Source organism: Rhinoderma darwinii, chromosome 5, assembly GCF_050947455.1.
Source record: "Rhinoderma darwinii isolate aRhiDar2 chromosome 5, aRhiDar2.hap1, whole genome shotgun sequence".
In the NCBI taxonomy this organism is placed as follows: Eukaryota; Metazoa; Chordata; class Amphibia; order Anura; family Rhinodermatidae; genus Rhinoderma; species Rhinoderma darwinii.
The window spans coordinates 54,909,594-54,922,590 of NC_134691.1; the positions used below are offsets into that span (position 1 = coordinate 54,909,594).

The window sequence follows — 12,997 nt, forward strand, 5'->3', positions numbered from 1 at the left end:
AGGTGTGAACTAAGCCTTACATATATTGACCAATCAGCTGCAAAATGCTGCAGCATTTTCAATGACAAAAACCACTTTTTATACTCGTGCCCCAGACTGTATGTGTATGGGAAGTTGGTTTTGTGTGAGTGAGGGTGGGAGGACGTCTTGTCTTCTGTCTCCTCCCCCGCTCTTCCTTGTGATTGCCAGCCCTGTGACATGCACATCAGCAGAAGCAGCCTCCTTCCCTCCCCTCTGCTGGAGCTGCTGCAGTCATGGCTGCTGATGGTATTGATGAACGCTCTCCCCTGATCTCTCCACATTCTGGCAATGTCACCCCTACAGCACCTCCATACAGCCAGGAGAGCAACCTGCGGGGTAAGCCCAGGCTTCATCCATGCACTGCACCTAGTATAACCAATCTTCATGTCTCCATGTGTCCTCCAATTCAAACTCCCAGGAGGGATGTGATCCTCTACTGAATGATATAGCTCTGGATTCACACTGCAGAGGTTTGGGCTATTGCAGCTCTGATGCTTTGTTTGCCTGGGATATAACTATGCACAATAACATCCCGTGACATCCGATGTTACACTGGATTTCACGCACTACTGGCTTTCCATACTGCCAGAGGACACAAACCATGCATTTCATGGAGATGCCCTTTAATCATTGTATACAATGTATTTGTTTCTTGCTACACGTGTGTTACCCGTTGTCTACTCAGTGGTAACTAAATCCGCCCGGAATTAATCCCTGTAGTGAGATCTACCAAGTCGTGCACAAGTCCTAGACTAGCGCTGAAAATAAGCTAATAATTAGTCGTATTAGGTTTGCTAGTTTAGGGTCTTTTTTTCCGCTCAAGATGTCGTTCTACGCTTGTGATAGAGGGGGTGTGTGTATATATATATATATATATATGTGTGTGTATGTATACGCTAATATCTTTATATACATATTTAGTTTTTTTGCAGTGGGTTTGTGGACTGCTTATGGCAAAATGTTCAATAGTTTTCTATAGATATGACTGAAACAAAGGAGCACATGGGTTGGTGTAACTTTTATCATATAGCCTTGTAAGATCTTATGCGCCGGGTCCTCGCTCCTTTTGTCTTGTTTGTTAATGGCAGCAGGAGGTAGAGATTGACATACACATCTAGATATATGTATATATTTTTTTAACACTTATTTTTTCTTAAAATCTCTAGACGTGTTTTGCCATTGTGCAACATGTACATCTAAAGCATTTCGCAACTACTTAAAGGAAGTAAAAGTATCTGTCTGATTTACAGTCCTAAGTGGTCTCCTGACACTCCTCATATATCGTGAGATGTTCTTATGCATATGTCTCATGGCTGAGGCTAAACTCTCATTGTAGTGCAGTACTGACTTTTACACCGACGCTAAGGCCAGGATCACACACGCAGTTTTGGTGCGGTTTTTGGCTTCGTTTCTTGAATGGAAGCCAAAAGTGGATCCAAAAGGATGGCGAGGCATAAAGAAAAGACTGATGCTTCTCCTTTTGAGTCTACTGTGTTTGACTCAAAAAAGTGAGCTAAAAACTGCATCAAAAGTTTGTGTGTGATCCTGGCCTAAAAGAGTTGTCTGGGATATGAAAAACAGGTCTACCTTCTTTCCAGAAACAGCGCCTCTCTTGTCCATGGACTGTCTAGTATTGTAGCTCAGCCTTGTTGATGTAAATGGCTGAGCTGCAATACCAGGCACAACCCATAGACAAGAGTGGCGCTGTTTCTAGAATTAAAGTAGACCTGTATTTTAAATCTCAGACAACCCTTTTACTGGTCAAATGTTTGCCAAGAGTGCCCTGTTGACTTATGTTTGGATTCCACAGCTGTATTGAAAACTGTAGTCGCCTGCACTTTTCAATACAACTGTATATAAAAAAACACACATGTGTATACTGCGGTGTGTATATGTGTGCCTAATGTGTAGAGTATGTAACTTATAATGTAGTCTACCTTAATAGTCAGTCCCTGAGTGTTGATCTTGTGTTTGTGGAGGGCTCAAATGCAGGTAGGAACTAGCCCGTTAGCACATGTATGCTGATATAGAATATCCTACGGATATAATATATAGATGTCTATATACGTATTGTAGAATGTATAGATATTTAATATCAATAACACAAGCCCCATCCCTGCAGCGAAGGCCTATGCCACAAAGTTATAGTTACATGTGCCTAAGGCACACGACCGTGGTGATTTTGCTGTCCGCAATACCACGGATCCGTTGTCTGTTCATTTGTCCGCAAAAAAAACTTCCGTAGAGCATCCATGTGTCATCAGTATTCACAGATCTGAAAAAAAAATAAAAAATCAAAGGCTGATATTGATGTCACCAGTTTGTCCCAACCCGCTGAGTAGGTCACATGATCTGTATGACATGTCCTGAGTTTTTGCGGCCCGGATCTGCGGCTCTCATGTGGATCCACGAACGTTACGGTCGTGTTCATGGGGTCATATAAATGCATGGGTCTATCTGCAAAATTATGGATATCACGCAGACAAAAAAAAAAACACGGTGGTGTGCATTAGGCCGCCTTCATGTCTCCTGTGAACATGAAATCTTTCATCTGGAGGTTTAAATATTTGATGTGTCATAATCGACATCGTGTTCCTGAAACAATGGCTACATGAAATTGCCGGAAATGATTGAACTGGACGTTTTGTGGTTTTAGGTCTGACATTATAATTGTGCAGCGATTAGACAGCGGTGACCTGGTCTGGGTCTACATTTAGGCTTCGTTCACATCACATCTGAGATTCCGCCGCAAAAAAGGCAACTCCGAAAAAAAATCCTATACTTACTCAGAATTCTGTGCTGCTTCACCCAGGCCATCCTCCTGGGATGACGTTTCATCCGATGAGGCCGGTCTGCAGGATGTCACAGGGTAATGTGTTTTTTTTTTTTTTAATGTGCAGTTTTGCACAACAGAAATTCCAGACAGTAAAACTGCACCACAATTTGGTGCGTTTTTTTCAGCCAAAATTCCCTGTGGCTGCCAGGGCGGATACGCTGTGTATCTTTAGGCAGAGTGCCCGCCCTGTGTGATCATAGCCTTTGAATGTGACTTGGTGTTGAAGAAGTTAGATGCTATGTTCAGATTTTGAGTAAAGTCTTAAACAATAAGGCCCAGTTCACACAGAGTTTTTTTTACGTGGAAACCACGTCGGAATCGGCGCCAAAAAATTTCTGAATCCGCCTCCCATTGATTTCAATAGGAGGCTGTAGGCACTTTTTTCCCAAGCAGCCTTTAGCCGCTCGCAAGAAAGAAAAGCGCCATGTCTTTTCTTGACATGGTCCTGCCTGTGATCACCCATCAAAATCAATGAGAGGCAGAGAAAGCGTTTTGTTCGCGGCCCTCAATGGCCGCAGGTGGAAAATGCTGCGACAGGCGCGTTTTTGTGGCAAGAAAGTGCAAAATACTTTGTGTGAACGGAACCAAAGGCTGGGTTTATATAGTGGATTTTTGTTGTGTTTTTAGCATGCATCTTTTTGTATTGGTAGATAAACGGTCCATCAATGGGAGTTCGTCAACCAAAAAAAAAAAATAACGCATGCTAAGAATGCAACAAAAATGCATCATGTGAAACCAGCCTTAGACCCATTTATCCCATAGTGGCTGTCTTTTCGATATCTGTGGCTGTGTTTTTTTGTTGTTTTTTTTTTCCGTTAAAGCGTGGATCTATACACGGCAAATTTTTTTCAGAAATTTCTGACGTTTCTGCAGAAAGCAGTGCTTAATATTTAGTTATAATAAAAGTTTTATGTTTTATACAGATTAGGAAATCATTTGGTACCTGGGAAACAAGGGCTCATTTATTTGCCTTAGGCAAATTTGGTGTTTGTGTCTGAATCTTTGCCCACCAGCTACCTGGGTCCACTATTCGTTGCTTGTATATTTATTTGGGTAATCACCCTTTAATTGTGACCCTGTCCCACTGTCGATAAACCGCTCATAGGAATGGCGAGTTTTTTTATCCAAGAAATTAAATTATGAAACTGTATTGGCTGAGGCTGCATTTGTATTTTCTACAGAAAATATACCTCTTCAACAATCTGACGTACATACAGCATTTAGAGATATACAAAAAACTCTAAACAATATGTGAGATCTTGTTGGGAAATTGCCAGTCTAGAAACCTATATACAACAAAAAAATCGTATACAGGGGCTTCCGCATTAATATCACTCCTAATTCACACCGTAGTGATACTGACTTTATCAAAGGTTGGTAAGATCTCCTTCTTGATTTTGGGAAGCGCGATTTTTATAAGATCTGTACACCACTAGAAAAATTTTGTGATTTATACAGCTACTCAATTCCTTATCGGAGTTCAGCAGTTGTGAATCCCGATTATAAAAAAAAAACATAGAGAATTTACAAGGGGAAATTAGAGATAGGAAACACCGAAAATCCGTACGAGACTGCAGAGATTTTGATACTGGACAAGTGTACATTCGTAAATCACGCCCTATTTACAATCGAGAAACGAGATATACCGACCAATCGTAATCTGATTTCTCAGGCACAGACTATCTTAGACAATCGAACGAACTGGTCAGATTGGGAAATAAACGTATGATCAGAGATCGGAAATTTAATCCCCCCCCCCCCAAAAAAAAAACAACCATTGGGAGTATCTGAGACCTTTAATATCACAAACACATCCTCACTCTAACAGTAATCCTAGCGCTAGACCATGCAAACTAAACTCCACTCATGGAGGGTTGTCCACTACCTCTACAATATCGTCCTTATAAACAATTTACTCACCCCTTCAACAAAAGTCATCCCATCCAACCCTATAGGAGTAACTGTAATCCAGATTGGCACAAATGTCCCATAAGGACTCCTACTGTGCCCCCCCCCCCCCCAATGTCTTTCCTTTTTTAGGACCGGCAAACTTACGATAGGGACCGAACCATAAATAACAGCAGGAGGAGATGTGATAGGTGATACAATAGAAAATGAAATGCAAATTCTCAATCTCTCTACTTTCCAACTAAGCATTCACCAGGAACATCTATTACGCAAGGGTTTATCCTACACCCCTACACCAGCCTATGATGAGTTCGTATGGACTAAAGATATTATTGTTAGAAAACTCGCTTTGCACAAGTATCATAAAGGAAAATAATGATATCGCTCATAGAGAGAGCAGTACGCTTACAGCTCTGGAGGATTTATATAATGAAAATGAGTATCCAGCCAGTGAGGCAACTGGCCCTTCCTATTCTGTGCATCCAAAATCTAAGAATATACCACCTTTTTCTCAGTACTCGAATATTGACACTTTTGTTGAAATGGTCAGTACAGAGATACGACAACTTAGAACAAATAAAGCTAGAGTTTTTGATAATCTCCGTAAGACTGGATTTCCACGAGCGTGTGCGTTTTGCGCGCGCAAAAGGCACATAACCGCTCCGTGTGTCATCACCATATGATGCGTGGCTGCGTGATTTTCACGCAGCCGCCATCATTATGACACTCTGTTTGTAAACAGAAAAGCACGTGGTGCTTTTCTGTTTTCATTCATACTTTTTACTGCTCTTGCGCGTCACACGGAAGTGCTTCCGTGTGTTGCGCGTGATTTTCATGCACGCTTTGACTTCAATGGGTGCGTGATGCGCGAGAAATGCACAAATATAGGACACGTCGTGAGTTTTACGCAGCGGACACCCGCTGCGTAAAAATCACTGACTCTGCACGGCCCCATAGACTAACATAGGTCCGTGCGAGGAGCGTGAAAACCACGCGTGTTGCACGGACGTATATCACGTTCGTCTAAATAAGCCATAAAAGTGAACAAACCGCCTTGGAGGAATTGTGTAGCAATGATGAGTTAATTTTTAAACCGTCAGATAAAGGGGGGAATATAGTGATCATGGACCGTACCGAATATGTAAATATGGTCAAATTACTTTCTGATACCACCACATATACTATTTTAGATAGTAACCCCACAGGCAAATTTCTCTCTCCATTACATGATCTACTTACTGAAGCCAAAACTAAAAATCTCATCACCCAAGATGAATTTAAACAACTATATAACCCTGCACCTACCTTGGCCACTTTTTATGCACTACCGAAGTTCCACAAGACTTCTCGCCCTGTCCCTGGCAGGCCCATAGTCTCAGGCAATGTCACCCTTACACAAGGAATTAGTACCTATGTTGATGAAATTTTGTGTCCCCCCCCCCACTTCCATCCCTTCTGCTGGATACCAAGGACATGGTCACCAGGATTCATGAAATTCATGTCACAGAGACCACTTTCATAGCTAGTATTGATGTTGAATCTTTATACACTAGTATACAACACAATTTTGGCCTTGAGGCCGTTAAATATTTTCTCAGCACTAGGGGTATTCCGGTTCAGTCACCTAACAAATTTGTTCTTACACTCTTGGAATTTCTTTTGACACATTACTTTACATTTGATGGCAAATACTACCATCAATTAAAAGGCACTGCCATGGGCACAGTTTGTGCACCTACTTATGCAAATTTGTTTTTGGGGTGGTGGCAGAATTTTCAAGTTTTTTCTGAGGATCTTCTTTTTTACACTTGTCACATTTTGTTTTGGGGTTGTCCTATTGATGACATTTTAATTTTATGTGACGGTGACAAGACATTATTTTTTGATTTTCTCACCATACCATTGTAATGAAGTTCACCTATGAAATTCACGAAACCGAAATAACCGAAATAAAATTTCTTAACTTAAAAATCTCCTTGGATCCTGGTGGCAGTGTCCATACTGATATCTTTCGCAAACCCACTGCTACCAACAGTTTCTTACATTGTAATAGCTATCATCCACCAGCTTTGAAGAAAGGCATTGCTATTGGTCTGTATCTACGAGCGAAGATGAACTGTTCTAGTGATCTTGCCTTTCAAAAGGAATGTGACACCTTATATAGGAAATTCAGAGCACGGGGTTACCCCAAAAAAAGCTTACATAGGGCTTATGCCAGGGCCAGGCGACAAGCAGAATGGATCTTCTAGCCAATCAGACTAAAAACTCGGGAGAAACTGGCACTAACATCAGATGCGTTGGTACATACGAGGTTTGTTCCCAGAGGATCAAAACCATCTTAGGCAGACATTGGCTCATTATCCTAGCTGATCCTGACCTATGTGAGGTCTTAACTAGCACTCCAAGTGTGACCTATCGGAGGGGCAAGAATCTGAGAGAATTTCTAGTGCATAGCCACTACTCTAAACCATCCATACCACGAAGCACATGGCTCCCTTTGCCCACTTCTGGTTTCTACCCTTGTGGATGCTGTTCTTTCTGTCCCCTTACGCCTAAAATGAAGAGATTTACCAATCCTGTCGATGTCTCTCGAGATCTCGCTGTATATGACAGGTTACAACGAGATCACACTTCCTCTGCTGTAACTACAACAGACAGAGTAACGAAGTGCAGAGATTGTGAATAGACATCCCGTGGAATGTCTATTCACTCTCTAAACACTTCAGTATTGTTAATGTGTAAGTATAAGACCGCACATAAGGATCTAGCAGGATCCCTATGCGCTGAGTAAATGAATGGAGAGGAGTGCAGGATGCTGATTGGTCAGCGTCATACACTCCACTGTACAATGCCCACTTGGTCTAAATTAAAAATACGCCCAGTTGGGCATTAAGCAACTCATTAGCATAAATCTAAAATCGCTAATAAAGTGGTGAAAACAGATCGTTTTATTAAATAAAAAGCATTACTGTCACCTACATTATAGCGCCGATCTCCTTATATAGGAGATATGCCACTTATAATGTGGTGACAGAGCCTCTTTAACCTATCCTACTTTACGATCTTGTGTGTATTTAATTATTACATATACTTCATGTTCACCTTAAGTGCTGTCATTGCATCAGTATTGGCACTGATCTGAAGTGTTCTCAAGCTCTTCAAAAACCACGTCCAGTGACATGCGCAGTGGGTTCTGATTGGCACTTGTTAGTTTTCACAGTCATTTATGAGCATTACTCAAGAGCGAAAGCAAGCCCTTGATTGGCTGAAGCTTCAGCACTCTGATTGGAGTATATACATGCCTATCGCTACTCTGAAGGGCTTGCCGAATGAGGACTGTTTTGATTGGTTCTCCGTCCTGACTAGCCCGAGTTACGTCAGGAGAAAGGTTATAAATTGGGGATTTAGCCGCGTTCGCTGCCGTAAGCCCCATTTCCCATGAGGACACCACTACGGTGGTGAAACATGTCGAGGGGGGGCTATTCTCCTTTTTAAAAAACAGTGTGGTCTGTTGTTTGAAGTCCTCCGTAAGCGGACTGCAGCCGCTGTTTACATTTATCTCACACGGGCAGTGAGGGTTCTGACGCTGTATTGAGACGATACACACGGTTTAGTGATACCAGTGGAATACTATAGGGACATTCAGATCACATTTGGTATTTTAATTCTAACTGTGTGCTTAATATTTCTTTATAATAAAAGTTATGTTTTATACAGATAAGTATTCAATTGGTACCTTGGAAACAAGGGCTCATTTATTTGCCTTAGGCAAATTTGGTGTTTGTGAGCTACAATATAAGACACAACCCGTGGACAGGTGTGGCACTATTTCTGGAAGAAAGCAGGTGTGGTTTTCAAATCCTGGACAACCCCGTTAATTAGGTAGATTTGCTATTCTGGTCTCTGCTAAAACTGGATGACCACCTCTTCAGAAATGATAGCAGGGTGCATTTCTGTCCACATTACAGAACCATATTTCGTACCTTTTATTCTGTACTGGTTCCTTTGTATGTCACTATAGTCCCCTCCAGATGCACTGGAGGAATATACAATTCAATATATTGTAACCAATGGAGCATGCTATGCTTTTATTTACATTTTTGACAACTCGGTATAAAAGAAACCATGGATAAAAACAACAACTATATAACGCTGTATGAAAATATGGCCGCAGACATGACCTATTGAAATGTAATGCTGTTCTATTCTAGATCTGCATAATCTCATACTTCCCAACTGTCCCGGATTCAGTGGGACAGACCCGGATTACGGTCGGTGTCCCGGGTGACCACGGGTATGTACCAGTGTCCTCTGTATCTACGTCCACAGTACACAGATACAGTTGGACCCAATGCTGAAGCAGAAAACAGTAAGCTCCCTGCATCAGCATTAGTACAGAGCAGCTCCTCGCTCGTTGAGGACTTCCCAGGCACAGCACTACTTTAAGTGGGGAGCTTTGACGCTCTGGCAGGGGATTCCGCTCCTTGAAGGAACCCTTGACATCACTGTCCATATGTGGACAGTGACATCAGTGGCTCTTCCAGGAGTGGAATCCCCTGCCAGAGCATTACCGACCCTCTGGCTGGGGATTCCGCTCCTAGAGGGAATCCGTGACTTCCCTGTCCATATATGACGTCCCGGAGTGGATTCCCCGGCCTCAGCCGATGCTCTGGCTGGGGATTCTGCTCCTAGAGGGAGTCCCAATGGCACTATCTACAGGGATGGTGGTATCGCTCTATACAGGTGGTTGGCACTATCTACATGGGCACTGTGGCACTGTATAGGGGCACTATCTACAGGCGACACAAGCACTCCACGCAGTGCCCATGTAGATAGTGCCATCTACATGGGCACTGCGTGGAGCGCTATCTACATGGGCACTGGCACTAGGGGCAGCTAAGATGGCATTCTACCGTATGGGGGCAGCAAAGACTGCATTATACCATATGGGGCAGCAAAGATGGCATTATACCATATGGGAGCAGCTATGGGGGCATTATACCGTATGGGGGCTGCTATAGGGGCATTATACTGTATGGGGAAGCTATGAGGGCTTTATACCGTATGGGGAAGCTATGAGGGCATTATACTGTATGGTGGCAGCTATGGGGTTAATATGCTGTATGGTGGCAGCTATGGGGTTAATATGCTGTATGGTGGCAGCTATGGGGTTAATATGCTGTATGGTGGCAGCTATGGGGTTAATATGCTGTATGGTGGCAGCTATGGGGGCCTTATGCTGTATGGGGGCATTATGCGGTAGGGTGGAGGCTACGGGGCATTATGCGGTAGGGTGGCAGCTACGGGGCACTATACTGTAGGGTGCCAGCTATGGGGGCATTATACTGTATGGGGTCAGATATAGGTGCATTATACTGTATCGGGAAGCTATGGGGGCATTATACTGTATGGGGCAGCTATAGGGAAGCTTTAAAGCAAAGTGAATAGGACACGGCGCCACATAGTGTAGTTCAGATGGTAACGTGGAAGAGCGAATTGATCAAGGAAAATGCTCACCTTGTAGTTGCCAAAAGTGAGGGGTTGCCAAAAGTGATAAATATAAAATAGTAAAAAACGGGAATATACAGTTGCTGCTTGGTTGTAATGAACACAATCGATTAGGTAAATGAAGTACAGATGCTACGCGTTTCAACGCCGGACTGGCGTCTTCATCAGGCAAGTGCCTGATGAAGACGCCAGTTCGGCGTTGAAACGCGTAGCATCTGTACTTCATTTACCTAATCGATTGTGTTCATTACAACCAAGCAGCAACTGTATATTCCCGTTTTTTACTATTTTATATTTATAGGGAAGCTTTGGGAGCATTATACTATACGGGGTCAGCTATGGGTACATTATACTTTATGGGGGCATCTGTGGGGACATTATACTGTATGGGGCATCTGTATAAGCATACTGTATAGTGGCAGCTATGGGGGTATTATACTGTATGAGTTAGCTATGGGGCATTATGCTGTATGGGGGTAGCTATGGGGCGTTATGCTGCATGGGGGAATTTGTTTGGTCATTATACTGTGTAGGGGCATCTGTGTGGGAATTATACAGTATGGGGGCATCTGTGTGGGTATTATACTGTATGGGAGCATTTTTGTTGGCTTTATACTGTATGGGTTAATCTATGGGGACATTATATTGTTATGTGGCAGCTATGGGGAAATTACACTGTATGGTGACAGAGGGCATTATACTGTTTGGGGGCAACTAGAGGACATTCTACTGAGTGGGAGGCACTTTGGGAGCATGATACTGTGTGGGCTGAACCTGGTGTGTATGGGCGGGATTAGAGGCGTGGCTTAAAAGGAAAAATTACTGCGATAAGCGCGCCATATCGGTTGTGTCTCTTTGCAATGCTTGAAAATTGGAAGGTATGATGATAATGGATTCTGAATACACGCGTGTGCATGAGTCATGCTAGTTGTAATCCAACTTTCCCACAAGCAGATAGTCGAGTCACATTATTATGACCACCTCCTACTTTCGACGTTGGCAGCGCGTAGTCCATAAAGGAAGTGATGTGTCGTGGGCTGGCTTGGTGGGTATGTAAGGTGTGCGATAGGCTGTCCGAACACACATCACTCGCTGCCATGGGTAAAAGGGGCGATTTTATCAGGGATGCAAAAAGGGATGATTGTTAGCTTCTGGGCTAAGGGTGGCAGTGTTTCTAAAACTGTTCAGGTTGAACTGTTCGCGTGCTTCTGTGGTGAAAGTGTATCGTGAGTGGACAAATGGCACCTACGAAGGTGTGCGAGGGCCGAACGACACGCCACAGTTGAGCAGCTCACCATGAAAATCAACCAGGGGGCTACCAGATGTGTGTCTAAAACAGTTCAGTGAACCCTACTGCGTATGTGGCTCTGAAGCAGACTGATAGTCACTGCTCCTATGCTAACAAAGGTGTATCGGAAAAAAAGGCTTCAATTTACACGGCAGAATCGGAATTGGACCACTGGTGATTGGCAAGGGGTTGCCTTCTCCGATAAGTCATGTTTTCTGTTTCATCGAACGGATGGATGTTGGCGTGTCAGACGAGAAGCATCAGAGAACAAATACCCTTCAACCATTGCTGGAAGAACACAAGCTGGTGGCGGCATCGTTATGGTCCGGGGAATGTTTTCATGACATCCTCTGGGCCCATTCATCCATATGGAAGGCACTCTGAAATGACTTGTGTATGAATCCATCGTTGCAGATCACGTCCACCCATACATCCTGTTTGTCTTTCCTGGGGCAGATGGAATCTTGCAGCAAGACAATGCGACATGTCACATGACTAGAAATGTTCGACAGTGGTTGGAAGACCCAAGACTCCCAAGTACTTCCCAGGCCCCCTAATTCGCCAGACTTGAAACTTGTTGAGCATCTGTGGGACCTCGATAGTCTTGATCGCTCTATGAATCCTTCCACACGCACCCTCCAGCAAATGTTAGAAGCACTGCAGTCATCATGGCTCCAGATACCCGAGACAACCTACCAGCACTTTATGGAGTCACTCCCAGCCCCTCTAGCTGCTGTCCGTGCTGCACACGGCGGTTACTCTGGATATTAGCTGCTGGTCATAATAATGGCACTATACTGTGTATAACTAAGATATAGCAGAATATAATTTAACCCCTATCAGCACGAATAAGTAACTATACGTCGTCGCAGGAGGTTATTTCCCGCACGAGGACGTATAGTTACTGAATTGTTTCCGGTGCACACTGTCGGCGACATGGTGCACTGGGAACCAGGATGTCTGCTGTTGCTGACACTCCACTCTTGCCAGCCAGCGGACCTTTGCCGCTGAATTAGCCCCTTAAATGCGGCGATTGGTTGCAATCGCCGTATTTTAGGGGTTTCTAGCATATCGGCAGACCTCGGTCCGAAATCGCGGGGTTTGCCGATAGTTAGCATGGCAAACGGAAGCCAAACCATGGCTCCGTGTCTGCCATGGACGGAAGCCCATCAGGACCAACCTCCAGCTGGTCCTGATAGTCTTCCTGTCAGAGTGACAGGAAGTCACTGTGTCGTTCCCGATATACACTGTCGGCGACAATGTGTGCATCGGGAACTGGGAGGTCAGCTATCCCCGACAGCTGACACTCCAGTGTTTACCAATCAGCGGCTCATCGCCGCTGATTTCGGCGATTAACCTGTTGAATGCGGTGCTCGATTGCGATCGCCTCATTTAGGGGGTTTGTAGCACGTCAGCAGCCCCCATGCAATTATGGG

At 43.9% G+C, this 12,997-nt stretch overlaps 1 protein-coding gene across 1 annotated transcript in view; it reads left to right on the forward strand.

Moving 5' to 3' along the window:
* Positions 1 to 203: 203 nt before the first annotated feature.
* The window catches only part of PIP4P2 (phosphatidylinositol-4,5-bisphosphate 4-phosphatase 2), an 82,634-nt gene continuing 69,840 nt past the window's right edge, over positions 204 to 12,997 (forward strand). Inside the window, exon 1 of the mRNA XM_075826001.1 lies at positions 204 to 357. Coding sequence (XP_075682116.1) covers positions 255 to 357 — 103 coding nt within the window. The 5' untranslated portion in view covers positions 204 to 254. The remainder of the gene's footprint in view (positions 358 to 12,997) is intronic.